This window comes from Moschus berezovskii, chromosome 22 (assembly GCF_049115385.1).
Source record: "Moschus berezovskii isolate FMDL1 chromosome 22, NW_MosBer_1.0, whole genome shotgun sequence".
Taxonomy (NCBI): domain Eukaryota; kingdom Metazoa; phylum Chordata; class Mammalia; order Artiodactyla; family Moschidae; genus Moschus; species Moschus berezovskii.
Window position 1 is genome coordinate 7,730,929 of NC_142481.1, and position 22,781 is coordinate 7,753,709.

The 22,781-nt window shown below is 50.6% G+C and overlaps 1 protein-coding gene and 1 pseudogene across 1 annotated transcript; one reads left to right on the top strand and one right to left on the bottom strand.

Moving 5' to 3' along the window:
• Window positions 1-1,923: 1,923 nt before the first annotated feature.
• On the top strand, window positions 1,924-2,436 carry LOC129547292 (ferritin light chain pseudogene; annotated as a pseudogene).
• A 941-nt stretch (window positions 2,437-3,377) lies between these two features.
• Window positions 3,378-22,625, bottom strand: CPT1C (carnitine palmitoyltransferase 1C). Its single transcript, XM_055411565.2, is given in 21 exon segments — window positions 3,378-3,612; window positions 3,615-3,710; window positions 3,935-4,027; window positions 4,140-4,253; window positions 4,714-4,866; window positions 5,480-5,614; window positions 5,866-6,030; window positions 6,923-7,039; window positions 8,392-8,497; window positions 9,245-9,427; window positions 9,535-9,730; window positions 9,981-10,065; window positions 10,173-10,280; window positions 10,509-10,586; window positions 14,342-14,479; window positions 14,579-14,680; window positions 14,839-15,010; window positions 16,510-16,649; window positions 21,559-21,713; window positions 21,793-21,868; window positions 22,386-22,625. Coding segments are annotated over 19 exon segments (2,424 nt in total). The 5' UTR covers window positions 21,700-21,713; window positions 21,793-21,868; window positions 22,386-22,625; the 3' UTR covers window positions 3,378-3,510.
• Window positions 22,626-22,781: the final 156 nt, after the last annotated feature.

The following is a 22,781-nucleotide window of genomic DNA, read 5'->3' on the forward strand; positions in this document are numbered from 1 at the left end:
CCGATGAGTAGGAAAAACTGACAGGAAATAAGCAGAGAGCAAACCGGAAGAGTCCAGTCTCTTGGTTTCCTTCAGTCCCTTTGGTGCCCCCTACTGGCAGAGTCGAACACAGCCTGTTGGCAAAGAAATAAGTGTGGTTTTCAGAGTCCCAGATTCACAAGGGAGGGAATTTGAACCCAAGAGATAATAGCTTAATAATTGGCACAGGTAACAGTAGTGTGTACCAATGATCAGCGATTATGAGTAATCCAATTCCGTACCCCTAAGGCCCAAATGCATCCTTTAAGGAGTCCTTGAATACTTGAGAGACTAATTATTTTCCTGGATGTTGTGCTGATGTTAATTCTATCCAAATTCTATTGTGGTTTTAATGCAAATTCAATCAAAATCCCAGTGAGATTATTTTTTAGAGGAATTGACCCAATTATTCTAAAGGTCTCCTGAAGAAACAAATAGATGAGAGAAGCAAAGATTTTTTGTTTCTACAGAAGAGTAATAAGATGGGTCTACAGCCCGTATGTTAAAATATAAAGTTACACTGGGAATACCCTGGTGGTCCAGTGCCTAAGACACTGTTTTGAGCTCTCAATGCAGGGGGCCCAGCTTTGATCCCTGGTCAGGGAACTAGATGCCACATGCCACAATTAAGAATTTGCATGCTGCAAAGACCCAGCACAGCTAAGTAAGTATCTTTTTAAAAATCATATAAAAGAACAAAATAAATAAAAAATTTTTAAAAAGGAACAAATCAGGCTGCTCTTTTGGGAACACTTATTGAAGATATCCCACAGAGACAGAGAGCTCTGGCCATCCCATTTCCCAGGTGACCCTTCAGCTTGATGCACTGACCAATGACTGGTGACCACAACAAAGCCAGTGAGTCCAATTCAACCCAGATTGTATGATCGTGAGCACATTGAGTGACTGGCTTTCAAAATTCTGGCAAAATATGCATCACATACAGTTTACCATTTTAATCATATTTAAGTGTCTAATTCAGTGGCATGAATTACACTCACAACATTGTGTAACCATCACCACTGTCTATGTCCAGAGCTTTTCATCCTCCCAAACAGAAACACTGTAGCCGTTAAACAAAACCTCCTCATTCCCCCATTCCTCCCTCCTCCCAGCTCCTGGCAACTGCCAGGAACATCTTTTCATGGGCTTATTTGTGAATCTTCAGTGAAGAAATGTCTATTCAAGTCCTTGGCCTATTTTTTGAATGGGGTTGCTTGGCTTTTGTTGTTGGATTGTAGGAGTCATGTCATATATCTGATATTAACTCCTTATCGAATACACAACATGCAAATTATAGTCTCCCATCATGCCAGCTCTTTTCACTCTATTGATTGTGTCCTTGGATGTACAGAATTTTTTAATTTGGTTGTAATGCCATTTATCTTTTTTTTTTTTCCCCTTTCATTGCCTGTGCTTTGGCTATCACATCCAAGCTGAGAAGTCACTGCCAAATCCAATGTCATGAAGCCTTGCGCTTATGTTTTCTTTGGAAGGGTTTTATAGACTGGGGTCCCCAACCTCTGGGATCTCATGCATGATGATCTGAAGTGGAGCTGTCGCAATACTAGTAGAAATAAAGTGCACAATAAATGTAGTGCACTTGAATCATCCTGAAACCGTCCCCCCACTCCCGCACTGGCCCATGGAAAAATTGTCTTCTATGAAAGCTGCCAAAAACGTTGGGGACCACTGTTAGAGAGTGCACATGGTGGTCTCACAGACCCTCTTTCTTCCACAGTGTTTGGATGCAGCAGACCCAGGGATGCCCCTTCCTCCAGCCTCCCACCACCCTCCAACATTTTTTTACAGTTGCAATCTTTGGAATTAGCTGTTCAGCTATTCTCGGTCACCAAGACCAGCCGACACCATTTTTTGAGCTTAACTCCTTATTACTGATCAACCATGACCTCCCAGATTCGCCAGAATCATTTCATTGAGGTAGAGGCCACCGTCCACCACCTGGTCAACAAGTACCTGCAGGCCTCCTACACCGACCCGCCTCTGGGCTGCTTTTTCCACTGCCACAATGTGACTCGAGGGCATGAGCCCCTTTTTCCTCGAACTGCTCTAGAAGCGCCAGGGCACCCACCATCTCTTGAAACTGCAAAACCAGCATGGCTGCCGTGCCCTCTTCCTAGATGGGCAGAAGCTGTATCAAGATGAGTGGGGTAAAACCCAGGATGCTACGGAAGCCTCCATGTTCATGGAGAAGAACCTTCATGAACCAGGCCCATATGGATCTGCATGCCCTAGGTTCTCCCTGTGCAGACTCCCACCTCTGTGACTTCCTGGAGCCTCAGCCTAGGTGAGCAGGTGAAACTTACCTGCAAGACGGGTGATTACCTGATTGACCTCCGCAGGCTGGCTGGTCCCCAGGCTTGCCTGGGTGAGTATGTTTCAAATGCTCAGCTTTAAGCACAACTAGGAGCCCCCCAGAGCCCCACAGCCTTTGAGGAGCCCCCCTGATGTCGGCCTTCTGCCCGAAGCCACGCTCTGCAACCACTAGGCAGCTCATTAACCACTCTGGTGAACCAGCCCCACCCCAATGACCTTTCCCCTAGTTTCACCATTTACCAACTCATGGCCAATTTGGTGTCATCTATGTACCTGTGGTAGGCAGAACAATGGTTCCCCCAAAGATGCCCTGGACCCTGTGCATATGGTATTCTACTTGGCAAAGGGGAATTAGGTTGCAGAGGGAATTAAGGTTGCTAATCAGTTGGAGTTGAGATTAGGAGCTAATCCTGGATCATCTGGATTGGCTCAGTCCAACCACAAGGGTCCTCAGATGGCAGGAATCAGTCACAGGAGGTATGACTAGTGGAGAAAGGCACAGAGGGATGCAATGGCGATGGCTATGAAGATGGAAAATGGACTCAAAACCGACGAATGCAGGCAGTCTCTAGAAGCAATAAGAACATTAGGGATTCATTTGGGAGTTCTCAACCTTTAAGTTTAGGGTGGGCAGGGACTCCCCTGGTGGCCCAGTGGCTAAGACTCTGCGCTCCCAAGGCAGGGACCCCCAGGTCCAATCCCTAGTCAAGATCCAGGACAGCCAAGTAAATAAGTATATATATATTTAAAATGTAGGGTGGGCAGTAGGTGCTGGGGCAGCAGGAACTGAGCTCATGAAAACTTGTGGGGTTGATTGGGATGGGTCTTGCACGGTTGGTTTTGGTGTGACTGGAGCTGAAAGGCAGTAAATTAGGTAGGTGCCAGGGTTATAGCTGACATGGTGACTGTAACTGGGAATTCATGGCAGAGCCTGGGGATTGATGGGAACTCTTCTCTTCCTCCATCCTGACCCTAACCTCACCCACGCCTGCCCAGCCCAAGAGCACAGTAGACATCACACCCCCAGCTCACACATCTTTATTAGTCAGGATGTGGGATTTCCAAACCCAGACAGGCTGCCTCTGTCCTGCACCAGCCCAGCTGCAGAGACCTTCCCCCTAATTCCTGGGGAGACCAGCTCCCCTCTGGAAGGCGTCAAAAGTTAGTGGCTGTCGTGGGGGCCCTGGAGCCCCTGGTAAGGCAGGGGAGAGAGCCACAGCTACACTCCGAGTCCTCCTCCCCTAACTCGAGTCCTCCTCCTCTAACCCTCTGCGCTTAAGACGCTGCCCCTCTGGGAAGAGGGCGGCCACATCCAACAAGGCGTCCTGGATGCGCTGGCCCAGCCGGTGGGAGTCCTGGAAAGAGAGATGTGTCACGTGCAAGAGAAGCTGGGAGACGAGCTCCCAGAGGCTGAGAAACAGAGGGCTGGGGTCCCTGCCCCTGGGCCTGAGGGCTGCGGGGTTTGAGCACTGGGACTCCGGGATCGTGGGCAGGCGGCGAGCTGGGAGTCTGGAATCCTGCAGGAGAGGAGGGAGGCGGGAGTCCCGAGGGAGGAGGGGCCGGGGTGGGTTAGCCTCACCGTTCTTGTGCTTGATTTTTTGCTCGAGATGTGGAAGGTGATCACGTCATCGCCCATGAACATGTAGGACACACCGTAACCATGGTCATCCGCCTGCAGAGGGACGAGTGAGGGGAACAACACAGCCCCAGGTCCCTTCCCCCCGCCATAGGTGGGAGGGCGGGCCTCCCAGCCCCCTCCTCTCTCAGGGCCCAGTTCCACTCACAGGCCCGAATCCACCACCAGAGGAGACATAGTCGGGGTAATTGTGAACGTCGAACAGGTGAACTTGCTGAACAGGAATCTGGCTGGTGGCCAGCTGCCACTGCTCTGAGTGAACCTGAGGGACAGGAGTCGGTCACGTGTGCGCTAAAGACAAGCTGCCGCAGCTGAACTGCCGATTTCCCTTCAAGGTGTGCCACTCTGCCCCGCCCCTTCCTGACGTCACCCCGCTCGCTTTCCCCTCTAAACCACACCCCTCTCTCCTGGTCCCCGCCCCTCTCCAACTCAGAACACGCCCCCTCTCCTTGCCCCCGCCCCTCTCCCTTTCAATTCCTGGCCCTGCTGTCTTCCAGACCACATTCTTCTCCCACTGGCCCCGCCCCTCCGCCCTGACCACGCCCCTCACATCCTTTCCCTAAGCGTGCCCCCCACGCTAGGTCCCTCTCCTCTCTCCACTCCCCTTTCTCCCTTGCCTGGTCTCCCGAGCTCTCTCCTCTGCTGATACCTCCTTTTTCCAACATCACCCTCCTTGCCCTGAAGCCTCCTTTCTCTTCTTTAACCCTTTCCCTGCTCCCAACCTGGTCCAGGAATGGAGACTGCAGGTGGAGGAACTGGGACACAATGTAGAGAGCAAAGAGGTGGCGATCGACCCCCTGGCCGCTCATAGCTGCCTTCAGCAGAGCTTGGTGCTTCTCCACCGCCAGGCGGAACAGGGTGAGGCGCTGTGCGTCCTGGGGCCCCCGGGGAGGTCACAGGTCATGGAAAGACAGGAAGTGGGCTTACTGCTGGGGCCTGTCGTACCCCCAGCCTCAACACAGCTTGCAACTTCCCTGCAAGGCAGAGATATCAACTCCACTTCGCAGCAGGGAAACAGGCACAGAAAGGGGAAGTCATTTGCCCAGGGTCACAGAGCAAGGCAGAATCAGGTGGGTTCCCAGCCAGGTATCTAGGGCCCAAACTCCCTTCACTGAGCCTCAAAACAAGTAGGGGGAGAGGAAACAGAGGTGCCTGCAGGTTCTGGGCAGAGAGATTATGTAGGGAACATGAGGAATGGTACAAATGAAAGTTACAAGGTCACACAGAGGTTAAATAAAGAGACCTACATTTTGGAAACAAGGGTGCCCACTTGTGCCCTCTGTGTGATCCCCATTAAAGCATGCATTTCACTATGCTGAACTACCTCTGTCTCCCCCCATCAGTGAGCTCCTTGAGGTCAGATACTCGGCTTGTTCCTCCCCTGTCTCATCACAGAGCTTGGACCTCAGAAGGCCCTCCTTAAATGTTTGCAAATGTGTGAATAAGAAGGTGGAAATGACCAAAGCCTCAAATGAGGCTCACACCCACTGTCATCTCTTTGTCCTCCATGGCTCTCACAAAGTTGCAGGCCTCCCTCGTGCAAGAACGCACCGTCTCTGTGCGGCCTTCCAGGAACAAGCGAGTCATGGTGGATTCGTAAGTCAGGCAGAATTGACCCCTGTCCTGGGGGACAAGGAGGAGATGCGCCTGTCAGCCAGGCTCAGGAAGACTTCACAGACCTGACCCACATCTGTGTGGACCTCCAGCCTCCTTCCACCCAGGAACATGCAGTTGGGAGAGGGCTCGATGGAGCCCTTAATCAAGATGGCAGACCCACCACCAAGAAGTCATGAAAGGGCTCAACGATACAGGTCTTGGGGGCCCAGGGGAACTGAGGTCCTGAGAGGGGGGCTAGGGTTAGGAACCCAACTGACCCGGAAGTGGGCCAGCTGCAAGGTGGTCTGGATGAAGCTGTCTGAAGAGAGATGGCAGCGTTTGATGAAACTCTTGCCGAAGTGGGAGAAGGGGAAGACGTGGCAGTCAATGTTTCCAGATAAGGTCTTGGCTGCCCTCAGGGCTAGAGAAATAGATAGATGGATCTGCCAGAGAAGAAGGAAGGGAGGAATGGCTGGGGGTTACAGACAGGAGGAGGTTAGAGTTGGGGCTGGCGCTAGCAGTGAACGTCAGGATGGGATTGAGGTTTGGGGACAGGGAATGGAGCTGGGAATGAGGACTGAATTAGGGCTGGGAATGGGGTTGGGATTGGGTATAGGATGGGATATGAATGGGGCTTGTGTATGGGATGAGGTTGAGGAGGGCATGGCAACCCACTGCAGTCTTCTTACCTGGAGAATCCCATGGGCAGAGGAGCCTGGCAGCCTACAGTTCATGGGGTCGCAAAGGGTTGGACATGACTGAGGCCACTTAGGATGCATGGGATGGGGTTAGGGTTGAGGATGGAATTGAATTAAGAATGGTGATGGGGAGACTTTCCTGGTGGTCCAGTGGCTAAACTCCATGATCCCAATGCAGGGGGCCCAGGACAAGGAACTAGATCCCGCATGCCCCAGCAAAAAGACCTACATGCCGAAAAGACCCCGCAAGGTGAAACTAAGACCTGGCACAGCCAAGTGAATGAATGAATAAACCAAAAAGAATGGTGCTGGGGATGGAGGTGGATATGAGTTTGGGATGGAGACAAAGTTGGATCTGAGTTGGGATAGAACTAAATTGAGGTTGAGGACGGTGTGGAGACTGGGGTTGAGCAGGGGTGGTGGAAAGAGGGTTAGTTTGGGGTTAGGGTTAGAATAGAGGATGTGGTTGGGATGGGGTTAGATTGGAGACAGGATTGGGGTTTGGGTTTGGCTCGATCTGGGATGTGGGTTTGGAATTGGGCTTAGGGATGGGATTGAGTTTTTGCTTGAGACTGGGGTTGGGGATGAGATTAGGAATTTGGGGATGTGGAAGAGGAGCCTAGAAACCTGGCCTCACCTTGTCTGGAAGGTCCCAGTGCAGCCTCTGGGGCTGGGGCAGCGAGGGGTCAGGGTGCCCCTTGCAGTGACCATCTGCCGAGTAGCCCAGCTGAAAGCATTCTGTGGCCAGAGTGAACTGTGTGCAAATAGAAGCTGTCAGAGTCCCTCCTCCCGCTGGGCCAAGCAAGGGGCATCGAACCAGGCCCCCCTTTTCTTAAGTCCCCTCTTAAGGGAGTCGGAACAATCTCTGAGAAACAGAAACCTCTGGATGGCCACAGGTGGGATCTTGGGGTCACAGTCATTGAGAGGAAGGCTAATACTAATTCTCAGTTGGTGCTTACTGCCCTGGTGCTTCTGACTGGTTCAAAGTATGATATGCAGAGATGATAGATGACAGGAAGTGTCTTGTAGGGTCTGAAGTTAAACTGAATTGAGAGTGTCATTTACCAATATAATCAAAGGCAAAAGCAAAATTCATTTTTTAAATAAAAAACAGGCACAGAGAAATCAGTGCTTCGCTAGGGCTGCTCTCAAGATCCAGAATCAGCCCTGCTTCCTTTCATACGTGCCTGAGCCTCACCCTGGGCCCCAGCCGATCCCTCGTGCAACACTACACAAGACTGGGAACCCGGCGGGATGCAGGCACCACCCGGGATGGTTTAAGGACTAAATGAAACAGAGAAAAGAGAGAGGCTAAGTTTCTCAGGACTGGACAGGAGCTTAAAGATGAAAGAAAATACAACCCTTTCACTTGATGAGGCAGAAACTGAGGCTCAGAGGCGGGGAGTCGTTTGCCCAAGGTCACACAGCAACCCAGAGCCAGAGGATGGTTCTGACTCAGGGTGATATGGTTGGAAGGCCTCACTCTGGTCTCAGAATATTCTGGTGTTTTATTCTCACTCGGCAGCTTCTAACTCTGTGACTCTGGGCAAATCAGTTCCCTTTTCTGAGTCCCAAATGCCTATTTGTCAAAGAAAGGTCATAGGGAGTTCCCTGGCAGTTCAATGGTTGGGACTCGACTCTTTCACTGTGGGAGCCTGGGTTCCATCCCTGGTCGGGGAACTGAGATTCTGCAAACTAAGAAGCATAGGCCAAAAAAAAGAAAGGTCATAATCCTAGATGGGCTTCCCTGGTGGCTCAGACGGTAAAGAATTCGCCTGCAGTGCAGGAGACCAGGATTCAATCCCTGGGTCAGGAAGATCCCCTGAAGAAGGGAATGGCAACCCACTGCAGTATTCTTGCCGGGAGAATTCCATGGACAGATGAGCCTGGCAGGCTACAGTCCATGGAGTTGCAAAGACTGAGCGACTAACACTTTCCCTTTTCAATCCTAGATACCCTTCTTTATTGGGTGACCCTGGTACGGTGTCTGCCTCTCTCTGGGTCTCCAGTTTTCCTCTAACCTTAAGGCACTGGAGAGGAAGGTCTTTGGAAATGGTGGGAGGAGGGTGGCGGTCCCCAGCGTGGAGAGCCAGCCGGCTGCCCTACCTCCCACATGTGTCCTGAGATGGGGCAGTCAGCCCACGAGTGCTCCACGCTGAGGCCCAGCTTCCCATTGGAGAAGACGATTAGGGAGAAGGATTTGTCAAACCAGCTGCCGGGAGAGAGTTCAAAGTGGTCACCAGAGTCAAAGAGGCCAGGAGGGAAGTCGGGGGGCTCTCTGTGGGAACTGAGTGGGTTTCAGTTGGGAGATCTAGGAATCAGGGCTGGGGGCCTGGTGTGGGAATCCCTAAGAAGGTAAGGGTCTCTAGTGGGGAGTTCTGATCGTCTCTGAAATGTATCTCAGGTTCACAGGATTCAGGGGTTTTCAGAGAACAAGGTTTTTTTTAAAGTTCAAAAAAAACTCAGAAAAAATTTTAAAAATGTTCAGGGTTTACAGGTGCTAAGAGCTTAGGGAAATTCTCCCAGGAGCCTCAGAAATCAGAGTGGTGCCTGGTGGGCATCTAAGAATTTATCTGAGAATCTCTAGGTAGGGGGTCCCAGGGCTGAGGTCCTGAATTTGGGGCACCTGCATTAAGGTCTGAGGATTCCATGGTCTGCAGTTCTGAGTCTGAGGTCCCCAGGCTTAGGGTCTGGCTGGTGGATTCCCTGGGTCCTAGGTTTGGCATCTATTAATCCTCAGCTCTGGGGTCCCTGGGTCTGCAATTCTGAGTCTGGAGTCTGGGTCTAGAGTTTCTCAAGGTCTGAGAATCCAGGTCAAGAGTTTGGCGATCATGAAATCTGCGGTTCTAGATCTGGGGTCCCAGGTCTAGGGGTTAACGGCCTCAGAGGTCGCCAGGTCTCAGTGCACTGGGTCTGGGGTCGCAGGTCGGGTGGGGGTCAGATCTGCAGGCTGACTCACCGGTCGTGGCCCCGGCCGGCCAGCAGGGCGTGTGCGTAGGCATCTAAGGAAGCTGCGGGGTCCTCCCTGGTGAGCCCCGCGGGCTCGGAGTCAAGCGATACGAAGAAAGCGGCCCCTTCGATGGCTTCCAGGGCCTCCTGGGCCTGGGTCTTCAGAGACCTCCGCACCTGGGCCCACGTGTCCCTGCCGGAGGAGCGACTGAGTGCCCCCTGTCCCCTGCCCAGCCTCCGCCAGGCCCGCGACCTCAGGGTTCTGGCCGGGCCTCGGGCCCCTAGACCTCTGACCCTCACCTCGGAGCAGCGGTCAAGGCCGCCAGATGCTCCTCGTGGGGGCAGGCGGGAGAGGGGTCGTCCAGGATTCTTTGAAACTGCTGCTCCAGGGCCCGCGGGGAGAGCAGGCGGCTTTGCGAGTGGGTCCCCACGCGGAAGAACCGGCCCCGGTGGAAGACGGCCACGTGTCGGCTGTCACGGAGGTGGCGGATGTGATCTGGGGCGGGGGGAGGGGGATACATTGTAAGAATAAGGACCTGTTAGCCACTTACCAAGTGTCTTGCGGGTACCCTTATTGTCCCATTTGAGCGAAGAGGAAACTCAAGCTCAGAAGAGGGTAATAACTTGCCCAAGGTCACACAGCTTGGGAGTTACGGAGCTGGTATTCGAACCCGGGCAGGTTGGCTCCAGAGACCGTGCTCTTAGCCACTATACTGTTCTACCTCTATCAAAGAGAGGAGGCTCACCTCTGTGGACCCCGGGAATTCGTGTGGTGTTGAATATCTTCTCATACTGGGCGGAGCACAAGGGTCGCATTCCCATCAGCAAAGTCTGCAGGAGATCACAGGCTCGTGACCTGCCTCCCAGGACCCAGGTCGTGGCCACACATCTCAGGCCCACAGCCTCCGTCCCCAGCCCGCGGGGGGCAGCCCTCTTACTGGCAGGATCTCCTGGCGGTCCAGGCGGTGGCGGTACAGCAGGAGGGCGTGGACTGCGTTGCCCGCGCGCGCCGCCTGCACAGGAGTGGGCGTGATGTACAGGAAGTCCTGCGGGCCAGGCCAGGCGAGAGCAAAACGCCTGCGGTCAGGTTTGTGCGGGATGGAGGCACTGACCTCAAACACAGGTCTTGATCCCAACAGGCGGGATGGTGAATTCCAGGCTGTGACTGGGGTCACTGACCCTAGACCAGACCCCATCCAGACACCCCCCCAAGGCCCGGGGAACTATGAACCGCATCCCTCGCCCACGTCCTAACCTCAGTCTCCCCTTCTCACCGTCATGTAATAGCTGCTGTTCACCATCAGCGAGTTCCGGGAGCGCAGGTACACGAATTCTTCCCACCAGTCACTGACCTGGGAGTGGGGTGGAGAGACACACAGCTGGGGTGGTTGGGGTCAAGGGAGAGGGGAAATGAGGGGGTGGTCCCTCCAGACTTTGCCATGTCAAATGGGGAGCGTGGCGCTCAATGATGCAGGCGTCAAGATAAGGAACTAGCAATAACTTAGATGTCCATCCATGGGGGACCAGTTAGCTAAACCGCGCAATGCTCATGTTATGGAATAACATAGCTGTTTAAAAAGAACAAGTTACATCTATATCACTGACAGAGAATGAGCACCAAGAAAGGCTGCACAGTGAAAAAGCCTAGGCACACAAGACCTGTGAAATGATCCCATTTTATTAAAGAAAAAAAAAATTCTACTAAGACCCAACCTGTCCATCAGGTGGATGAATAGACAGTGTGGTCTATCTATACAACAGACTGTTAATATTAAAAGGAATGAAGCTCTAATTCTTCAGAGTGACAACACAGATGAACCCTGAAAACCCGCTAAGTGAAATGAGTCAGACAGAAAAGGACTAATAGTGTATGATTCCACCTCTACGGAAAATCTAAAATAAGCCAATTCATAGAGACAGAAAGTAGAATAGAGGTTACCTGGGGCTTTGGAGAATGGGGACAGAAATTTTTAAAAAATACTTAGGGACTTCCCTGGTGGTCCAGTGGTTGAGAATCCACCTTGTGATGCAGGGGATGTGGGTGGGTTCGATCCCTGATCAGGGAACTAAGATTCCCACATGCCTCGGGGCAACTAAGCCTGGGAGCCACCACTACTGAGCCTGCGGGGCCACAACTAGAGATAAATCTATATGCTGCAACAAAAGAACCCACATGCCACAACTGAGACCAGCAAGTAAATAAAGTAAATAAACAAGTAAATTAATATTTAAAAAACAAGTAAATAAATATTAACAAGTAAATAGATATTTAAAAAATAATATTAACAATGGGCACAGAGAGTTTCTGTTTGAGATGATAAAAAAGCTCTAGAGATAAATAGTAGTTATGGTTATACAGCACTGTGACTCTTACTTGATAGTACCACTGAATTGCACACTGGCAAATGGTTACAATGGCAAATTTTATATTATGTACATTTGAATCACAATGAAAATGATATATGGTATTTATGTTATGTGTGTTTATATACTGGCTTCCCTGGTGGCTCAGACGGTAAAGAATCTGCCCGCAATGCGGGAGACCTGGGTTCTATCCCTGGGTTGGGAAGATCCCTGGAGAAGGGAATTGCAGCCCACTCCAGTATTCTTGTCTGGAGAATCCCATGGATAGAGCAGCCTGGCGGGCTACAGTCCATGGGGTCACAGCATGGTGATTATACTTAGTACTACTGAATTGTACACTGGACAATGGTTACAATGGCAAAATTTATATTATGTACATTTGAATCATAATTAAAATTATATCTATTTATGTTATGTGTTTACATACTATATATTAAACATGTAATATGATATATATCATGTTATATTATTAAATATATTAAAATTATATCTTATAAATAAAATACATATACCTGAAGAATATCTATATAACCCTGAGTATCAATATATGTATACACACACTCAGAAAAGACTCTGACCAAAGTGTTTCTCACAGGCAACGGTGGGAGGGACAAGAATTAAAAGGGAGGTGGTCAGAGATTTTTAGTGTTTTCTAGATATTTTCCTTCTTTTCTATTAAGGTTTTTTTTAAAATATATTTCATTATTTATTTATTTGGCTGCACTGGGTCTTAGTTGTAGCCCACAGGATCTTTGGTCTTCCTTGCAGCATTCGGGATCTTTTAAGTTGGTGGTATCGTACACTTCCTTAAACTTAGACCAGCCAGGATGTAGTTGTCATTCCCTGGGAATAGCCAACATATTCTGGAAAAATACAGAAGTTTCTAGCAAACGGTAGAAAAATCCTATACCTTGAACTAAGTAGGGGTTATCTGGTTATATATATACCTAAACTTACGCTGTGCATGTAAGACTTGTGTGTTTTCCTATTTGTATAATATTGGAACATGTCCATGTGCTGCAACAGTCTATGCAAGTGACATCTCTGCGTTGGGTCTTAGTCGCTGCACACAGGATTTTCATTCCCCTGGCCAGGGATTGAACTAGTGTCCCCTGACTTGGAAGGCAGACTCTATAAACACTGGATCACTAGGAACGTCCCTAAGTGAGCTCTTTTTAACATACACCTGTTACTCAAGGTCATTATGTCCTATAAAGTGGCAGTGAACGCTGATTAGCCAACACTGAGCCATTTTTCCAAAGGGAGATACAGGGTCAGGTTCCTTCCACTCTTGTTTCACCTCAGCTAGGAATGCGTACTTCAATCCAAGTCAGAATTTTTGCCACCTTGCACAACTCTCCAAATGATCATGAAAGTGCCACGTGTACTGATTAGGGGCGACAAATATAAGTAGAAGAATCTCAAATACAGAATGTGTGAATATGAGGATTGATCTGTGTCAGTGATAAGAAAGCATTGTGTTAGACTTAATTCTTTTCATTTTCCGTCCATAAGATAATGGTGCATGTTACAGCTGACAGTGCCTTAGAGGTATAATGAAGTATATCAATTACATATACATATGGTGTGTATATATATTATTTATATAACTATACATGTTCATTATTTATAATTATATAATTATTATGTTATTAAGTGTTTTATATATATATATATTTAAACAATGGAATCTAGCCCAAGAAATGAAGAAAAAAAAACCTCTAAAACTAAGGCTTGCGTACAAAAGAATGAAATACTGCTATCTGCAGCAACATCAGTTCAGTCACTCAGTCGTGTCCGACTCTTTGTGACACCATGCACTGCAGCACTCCAGGCTTCCCTGTCCATCACCAACTCCCGGAACTTGCTCAAACTCATGTCCATCGAGTCAGTGATGGAGATTGCCATACTCAGTAAAGTTAGTTAGACAAAGACAAATATTATATGTTATCACTTATATGGGACGGGGGAGCCTGGTGGGCTGCCATCTATGGGGTGGCACAGAGTCGGACATGACTGAAGTGACTTAGCAGCAGCAGCATATGTGGAACCTAAAAAAACAACATCTATTTCTTCTTCACTACCTCCAGCTCATCACATGCTGCCTGGCGGCTATTTATGGCTTCCTACGGAATGGGAGACCTGGAAGCCGCTTGTAAGGGCAATTCGCTGCCTGGTTTTATGCCTCAGATTCTCAAGGAGTTTAACTCAGAGTGCGTTCTAGGACCCTAGTTCCTGAAATCAGATGAAAGTACGTTTAGGGCAGGCGTCTGTGCGCACAGAAGGCAGAGCAAAAGAACTATTCTAGGGGTAGAGATTAGACTCTCCGGCCACCAGGGGAGGGACTGAAATGTTGGAAAGGACCCGGAATTACGATTTAAATACTAGAGGGTTGGGGTTGGGGGGGTAGTTCTCGATGTGGGCGGGTCCCGGAGGCGGAGCTAGATCATTGAAGACCCTGTCTCCGAATGTGGGATCGTCGGGGATGGGGCCTAAAATGTTAGCACAGGATGGACGGGGTTCAAAATATTGGAGAGGTGAGGGGAGCTCAGAATATTGGAGCATCTCGGACTAGGTTTAATCTATTGGAGCGTGGGGGCGGGACTCAATGGGACTCACATCTGGAGTGAAGCGCCAATCGCCGCCGGGCCAGGGGCTGTGGGCGGGGCGTGGGGCGGGACTTAGAACTCGCAGGGTCAGGAGCGCCAGTACAGAAGGTTCGCCTACAGGATGCGGTACTCACGTAATTGGACGCCCACCAGGACTTGAGCTGCAAGTACCACTGCAGCAGTGACGCCTGCAGCTTCAGGAATTCCTGCGCTAGGCCCGCGGTCCAGTCGAAGTCCTTGTCGGAGAGGACGGGTCGGACAGACTCCAGATACTGAGGGGCACAGAGGGGAAGAGGGCAGGTCACATAGACCTCCCCCCCACACACACCCGCTCGGCAGCCTCCCTCCCCATCCTGGGGTACCTGGCCCACCTTTCGCACGGTGTCCTGCACGGAGGGCACAGGCTGGCGCGGCAGAGAGCGCTGGTAACTGAAGAGCATTGGATGGCGGCCGGAGAAGATGCGCACCAGGGCCTGGTGGACAGCAGGAATTAGTGGTTCATTAAACGCCTCACTGCAGCCCGGGGCCAAGGTGCTGGGGCGGGGGCGGGGGGGGGGTTGCGGCGACGGTGGCGCTCCACAGAGAGAACAGGGCAGAGGGGGCTTGATCAAGGGCTCTGCCTCTCCCATACCAGCCAGGTCTTGGTGGGCGAGGACATGGCTCCGTGGGGTTCGAGGAGCCAGCCGTGGTAGGACAGAAGTAGCCTCAGGGCCACATGAAGCGTGAAGATCAGAGCTCCCCACAGACAGGACGCAAACAGCGCGGCCGCCAGGACACCCCGCAGCCTGTGATGCTGTCCACCCCTGAGGGAGGGTAGAGAAAGAGAATAGGCCAGCGAGTCCCAGCCTCAGAACATCCCTGCCTTCCAGCTCTAGCCAGCGCCTGCTGTTCCTAACACTCTCTGACTCAGATCTTTTGGCTGTTGGAGGAATATCCCGAAGAATTAGAGTCAGTCAGAAAAAGTCCAGTTTCCTCATTTGTGAAGTGCTAGAGGTGTGATTCTCTACCTTGGTGTGCCCACCATCTCCCCTCAGGAATATAGAGATACCAAGTTTCTAAAATCACATCCCATGGAAATTGGCAGGAGCTTAATAAATGCGAGCTGGTATTTCTATTGAAATATACCAGATATCAGGTTTCCCTGATAGCTCAGTTGGTAAAGAATCCGTCTGCAATGTAGGAGACACCGGTTTGATTCCTGGGTTGGGAAGATCCCCTGGAGAAGGGAAAGGCTACCCATTCCAGTATTCTGGCCTGGAGAATTCCATGGACTATATAGTCCATGGGATCGCAAACAGTCTGGCAGACTGAGTTACTTTCACTATTCAGTTCAGTTCAGTCGCTCAGTCGTGTCCAACTCCTTGTGACCCCATGAATCACAGCACACCAGGCATCCCTGTCCATCACCAACTCCCAGAGTTCACTCAAACTCTTGTCCATCGAGTCGGTGATGCCATCCAGCCATCTCATTCTCTGTCGTCCAGATATCAAATTACACCCTGAGGCAGAGGTTCTCAATGTGTGGCCCTTGGACCAGCATCATCAGCTCCATCTGGGCCCCAGGCCCAGCAATCAGTGTTTTAACAAGCCTCCCAGATAACTCTGATACAAACTCAAGTTTAGGAATGGCTGGTCTAAAGATACAGTAAGTTAACATGTTTGCAAAGTTGCAATAGGACAGACTGTGAGCAAATCCCACCTGGAGGACTTGAAGGGAGTCACTTACCCTCTTTAGATTAGGTAAATTTAGCCTTCCTGGAAATTTCTACTTTCGATCCTAGATCTGCTCTTTCAGGCTATCTGCAACTTCACCCACATCTGGTTTCCAGACAACAATAATCATTCAGCTACTCCCATTTCATAATCTCCTAGTACTGTACTGAATATTCCACATGCATGATTTTGTTTAATTCCTCCAACCACCCTAAAAACCAATCATTGGGTTGGCCCAAAAGTTCATTTGGGTCGTGAAGCCCCTGACACCAAGAATAGTGAGGTCTATTGTCTAAGACCACACAACTGTAGATTAGCAGAACTCATACTTCTATTAGTATAGATAACCATACCTGGACTTTGTCTAGTTTGCCAACATTCCCTTTAGCAAGAAGCAGCCAGGATGGAAAATGTGCATAGACAATAGAGGAAATCACCTCCCTTTACTTGATGCTTTACCTTTATTAATCTGACCCCAGGTAAGTCTTGGAGGTTACTTTTCTTTAACAGGCATACATGCTGATACAGAAATGTCCTGGGTGGAGGGAAAGGGGTTAGGAGGTTACTGGGTTGAAGTAGGGAACCTCACCAGTCTGGCAGAGACTCTTTGATCTTCTCCATCAGTCCTAAGGAAGGATCCAGCTGGAGGAAGCAGGCAAGTTGAATGGCACTGAAGAGGAAGAGCCAGCTGAGGGGGCTAGCAGGGAACACGCCTGTGAGAAAGTCGTTCTGTGGAGAGGAAAGGTCACCTATTCAATCAGTTATCCGATCTGCTAAGCACCACTCTTAGATGTTGACTCAGCATTGAGATTCGTGCCCAAGATACCATGAGGACCAGACCGATCTGGGTCCTGCCCCCAAGGAGGTCAGACCAGAATGCAGTGAGTGCTCATGGAGATAGGATAAGGCAGGCTGCTCAGGCTGAGGGAGTCAGGGAGGGCTCCCGGAGCAGGGGTTACTGTCAGACAGGACCCTGAATGTGAGATTGTCAAAAAGGCAAAACAATCGCCAGGATACAGCAGGGTCCAGAGCTCAGGGGCTGGCCTTGGAATGAATGAGGAATGAATGAAAATGTTGGGTTGAGATTCCCTGGTGGTCAAGTTGGTAGGATTCCTCGCTTTCACTGTCATGGTCAGGGTTCAATCCCTGGTTAGGGAACATCCCACAAGCTGCTGGGTAACGAATGAAACTCCCAGCTCCCAGGGAAGCATACTAGCGATAACTAACATTTAATGAGTGCTTATTGCCTGCCAGGTGCCATTTACAAGTATAATTTTTTTTTTTTTTTTTTGCCAAACTGTGCGGCTTACGGGAATTTAGTTTCCTGACTAGGGATCAAACCTGTGCCTCCTGCAGTCTTCCAGATAAGCACACAATCCTAACCACTGGACTGCCAGGAAATTCCCAGAGATCACGGTTTAGATCTTGGGCTCTGGAGTCCCCACCCTCTGGGCTCAAATCTCTGCTCTGTCACTACCTAGCTGAGTGACTGCAAGCACGTGACTTTACCTCTGTGTCTCAGTTTCCTCATCTGTAGAATGGGAACAATCCAAATCTCAGTACTTGGCTCATAGGGCTGTCACGAGGGCTGGATGAGGAAATGCCATTCCACAAAGGCTTACTGCAGTCCAACAGCAGTGACAAGACAGCAAGATTCCTGCTCTCATGGGGGATAGAGACGACACCTACATAAATACAGGCTTTAGTGGAATGAGTCAGATGGCGAGAGTCGCTATGGAGAAAATGAAGCAGAGGGCTGGGGGTGGGGTCGGGAGGCGCAGGGTGGTCAGTTGCATAGCTCAGAGTCAGGCACACTGTAGGAGCTCAATAAATATTACCATGTCCTCTTTGTTGCTAATCTTCTCATTGGGGATTTATTTACTGGGCAATCTCCCTTTGGCTTGGCAGAAGGAGGTTACTGGCAAACATGGTTATTTTTGTTGTTTAGTTTTTCTTTTTTTAAAAGATGCTTTCAGTGCTTCTATCTGGGGCTCTAGATTGCAATAGAACAGGGGCTTCCTAATATCAGAAAAATTCTCTATAGTATTTCCAAAGTACCAGGAGCATCATTAAATCATTTCGTCCCCCTGTCACACTCAGCAAGATAGTAATTATTCGTATCTCCATCATATGGGTGAAGAAACAGGCAACAGGAAGTTTGAAGAACTCGTCCCAGGCCACGTAGCCAGGAAGTGGTGGAGGCATGATTTGAATCCAGGTCTCCTGGCTCCAGAGGGCACTGTCAATCACTCAAACCAGCCGGATGAGGGTACCATACTCTGTCTGCTGTACCTCAGAATTTCCTATCCATTTGGAAACCATCTCAGGCAACACCAATCTCCTGCCAATGAACCACCCACACCAAAGCCACATGCTTGGCCCAAGTGACCCATTGCGTGTAACAACTCTTGGGCATCAGTACTGACACCACGCTCTAGAAAAGCAGCCCAGGATAGTGAGGAGTCAGCATGGGCTCCAGAGCCAGACTTCTAATTCTTCCAGGTCTGCCTCTACTCCTGCAGCGTGGCAGCTGTGTGACCTGGGGGAAGTGAAAACATCTCTCTGAGTTTCTGTTTCCTCATCTGTAAAATGGGACTAATGATAGGCTTCCCTTGCTGCTGCTGCTAAGTCACTTCAGTCGTGTCCGACTCTGTGTGACCCCATAGACGGCAGCCAACCAGGCTCCCCCGTCCCTGGGATTCTCCAGGCAAGAACACTGGAGTGGGTTGCCATTTCCTTCTCCAATGTGTGAAAGTGAAAAGTGAAAGTGAAGTCGCTCAGTCGTGTCCAACTAGTAGCGAACCCATGGACTGCAGCCCACCAGGCTCCCCTGTCCATGCGATTTTCTAGGCAAGAGTACTGGAGTGGCTTGCCATTGCCTTGGCTTCCCTTAGAAGGCTCTAAGTGAGGGAATTCCCTGGTGGTCCAGTGATTAGGACTGCCATGGCCAGGGTTCAATATCTGATTAGCTGATTAGGGAACTAAGACCCTGCAAGTCGCTCAGCATGACAAAAAAAGAGGTCTTAATGAGGACCAGATGAGCAATATATTCAAACGGTTTGCTTGGTATAGAGCCTGAGATCTATTACTATCCAGTATGGTTTTAGAAATGAGGAAGCAGAAGGCCAGAGAGGTTACTAACACGCCGGAGGTCGCACAGCATCTGTGTGGTCTGTGAGATAAGAACGGCAGTGCTGGAGTGGTGACTTCTGTGAATGAAACCTTCTGCTAAGACAACTAATGGTTACAACAGTCCCTCAAGGCAGGGACTGTCAAGAGTCCCATATTTTAAGTGAAGAAATTCAGGCTTAGTAATGAGTCTATGGAATTACAGCTCTGGTCACCTTGGGACCCAGTTCCAGGAGCTACGGCTTCAGGGTGGTCCCTGGGGTCCCTGATTGGAGAGGAAGGATGTGAGAACTCCAAGTGACCATCAGGGCAAGAGGCAGCTGTGTGACTGACAGGAAAGAGTCACTATTATGTTACCGGTTATACTAACATGAGTGTCTGGTGGGGGCCACTGGCCATCAGTGACATTTGAGTCAGAAAGGGGTTTCAGAGTTGACTCGAATACAGGTGTTACAGTTAAAATTTTTCCACATAGCAACACCAGTTCAAATGCATCTATAAGCATAGAAATCAGAATGGTGATTGCTTTGCAGCGAGGGTGAGGTAAGGGGTACTGGCAGGAAAGGGGCTCTAGGAACATTCTAGAATGATGGCTGTGCTGTTTCGTTGGGGAGTTGGTTACATAGGTATTACCCCAGTTACAAAGATACTACAAAATTCAAGGTCTGTACACTTAAAAAATCCTCATTTTTCTGTATTTAATTACATCTTAAATACCTATTTATGTGTGTATGCATGTGTATGTTTATTAAACCACAAGTTAACACTTTAGTTGCTGGATTGGCCTGAGGCACAAGGGTTCCCAGGGGTAGAGCTGAAAGGGGTTCTCTGAGGGTTTGGGTTAGTGGCTATTTACTCACAGGAGCAGATACATCTCTATTTTAACAATCGTCTTAACAACCAATATGGCCATAGACATGCTATCCAGCCTGCTCAAATGTTCCAGCTCCCAGAGAGAACCCTGGACCGCCCCCTGGTTATATTCTAACACCTCCATGCTCCCTCTTCCCTGCCCACATTAACGTCCTCTATAGCACGTCACCATCTGACATACTCTAGGTTTTGAGTACTTATCTTCCCCATGAGGAAAGGACTCTGTCTGTCTCACTCCCTGCCATGTCCCCCAGGGCCGCAAATGGTGCCAGGCCCTTCACAAATGCTCCACAGATATTTGGCAAATGAAGAAACATATTATAATCAAAAGTTAACACTCGGAGGGCTTCCCTGGTGGTGCAGTGGTTAAGACTCCTCGCTTCACTGCAGGGGACGTGGGTTCAATCCCTGGTCGGGGAAGTTCCGCATGCCTTGTGCTCAATCATGTCCAACTTTCTGCGACCCATGGATTGTAGCCCGCCAGTCTCCTCTGTCCAACGAGTTTTCCAGGCAAGAATACTGGAGGGGGTGGCAATTTCCTTCTCCAGGCCACATGCCTCAAGTTGCAGCCAAAAAAAGCTAACCTTCAGCACTTGCCATGGGCCAAGCACTTGATTCAGGGCTTGCACGTGAGAATTTGTTTAATCCTTGCAACTGTGCCATGAGGGAGGTGCTCCCATCACTCTTGTTTCACACGTGGGGATACTGAGGCTCAGAGAGACGCGCTTGCCCAAGGCCACACAGCTAGTCAGTGGCAGAGTCAGGACTCAAACCCAGTCCTGGTAGACTGCAAAGGCATTCAAGACCTGTGTTCACAGAGAGGGTGTGACCAGCAGGGAGACTCCATGAGCCCATGCTAAGCCACTTCAATCATGTCCGACTATGTGACCCCATGGACTGTAGCCTGCCAGGCTCCACTGTCCATGGGATTCTCCAGGCAAGAATAGTGGAGTGGGCTGCCATTTCCTTCTCCAGGGAGACTCCATAGATGGTGCCAGACTTCTAGAACTGGGGACCCCGGGGCTGACACGGGTTCTAGGTGGATGTGAGCATTCTAAGGCATTCTAGGGCAAAGACAAGAAGGGGGAGTTTGGGATCCAGTCGGTGGAGGTTCACATTTCAGAACCAGAGGGAGGGTGTGCTACATACTGGAGAGGGTACTGGGGGCTGAGAGCAGTGGCAAGGAGGTGGTGCAGAGAGCCAGTGGGCAAGGGCTTTGGGAAAGGGGGCCTTTAGGACTGGGCTGTGGGCTACCCAAGACGTTGATCAGGCCATGGGGTTCTGGAACAGGGAACATCTCATTTAGAGCCTGGAGATGAAAGGGAAAGGTGAGAGGTGCTCCACAGGTAAGGGGACTGATTTCTAGAAATTGGGATGGAAGTTGGGTTTGTGGGTGTGGGAAGAGGGTGAAGGGCATTCAAGAAGTGGGTACCACAGGTGAATGGCAGTTCTCCTAGGCGAGGTTGAGGAACCCAGCAGTGAGCCACAGAGAATCTTGAATTGGCTTTAAGGGGTCTTGGAAGTGGACATGAAAACTCCCAGAAGCAGGATCACCCAGGACGCCAGGAAGGGAGCCTCCTGTATCCCGGCGGGTAACTGGATTCCCCTAAGGTAACAAAGTCGCAGCCCTTCTCACCCAGAAACGGGAGAGATGCCTTTTCCAGGAGCGTAATCCAGAGAGGTAGATCTCCTGCAACACCGGGGCACCGAGCTCCACTTCCCCCGCCTCCGATGTCAGTGAGGGTCGGAAGCCCACCGCCTGGTGAGCTTCAGCCATGTCAGGCTACAGCCCTGGGAGGAGGACAGAGGGTCATTCCCCAGACCCCCAGACCCTTCTCCGCAGACCCAGGAACGTAGGACGCCAGCTCACCCTTCCCTAACACTTGAGGGGTCTTGAGGGTCCTGACCGTAGACTCCAGTGTTGGCGGGACTTCAACCGGGGACCTCTGTGAACGCACAGAAAGGCAGGACGGATAATTCGCGTTAACCCCTTTTGTGGCTATTCTGAGAACGTGGTGCGGGGACAGTGGCCCCCTCCAAAGGACTTTCAAGATTTGGGGGTCGAGGCGGGAAACTGGTCCAGGGTGAGTTGCGGGATCTCGGGAAAAGCGTTATTTCCAAACCGAATTTGAAATGAACACCTGCCGGACGTTAGCATTGTCCACTTCATTTCCGCTTCCCATTCCGAGGCAAGGACTGGGGGTGGGGGACTTGTGGCGGGGAGGGGGAGCGGAGGAGAGTTGAGGGGGGATTCTCTATAAATTCACGCGCTCTGGGGTGACCCAGCGTCCCCTCCCCCAGCCCTGGGCTGAAGGGGATGGGGGAGGAAGCACACTGCTGCGCATGCCTCGGGGATGCTGAGGCTGAGAGCAGAGGCGAGCGTCGAGGACAAGTGATGGAGATGCCCGCACTCCCAGCCCAAGACGCAATCCTCCGGCCCCCGCAGGTGTTTCCGGCACTTACCACGATGAGTCAGGGGTCCGCCGATCGGATCCTGGGGACCAAGCACGAGCACACACACACCCCCGCCCCCTATTTAGAGCGCCGGACTGGAGCCTCCCACTTGCATATGTCCAGTCCCAGTGCTGTGAGTCCACGACTTGGCTGATGCGCCTCCGGAGCTCCCGTCGCCTCCGACTATCCAGCATCCAGGAACCCCAGTTTCTGTATGTCGGGTTCCTCGCAGGGTATTCAAGCCCCGGGTTTTATCCCCGCCCCCTTTAATTCCGGCGCTCAGTTCCCGCCCCCTTCAAATTCCAGCGTCCAATCCCCTCCCTCCACTGCATCCCTGCCTTCAGACTCCTACCCGCCCGACGCTCCACCATTGGGCCCTCCCGTTCCACGCAGCACCTCTCCTCC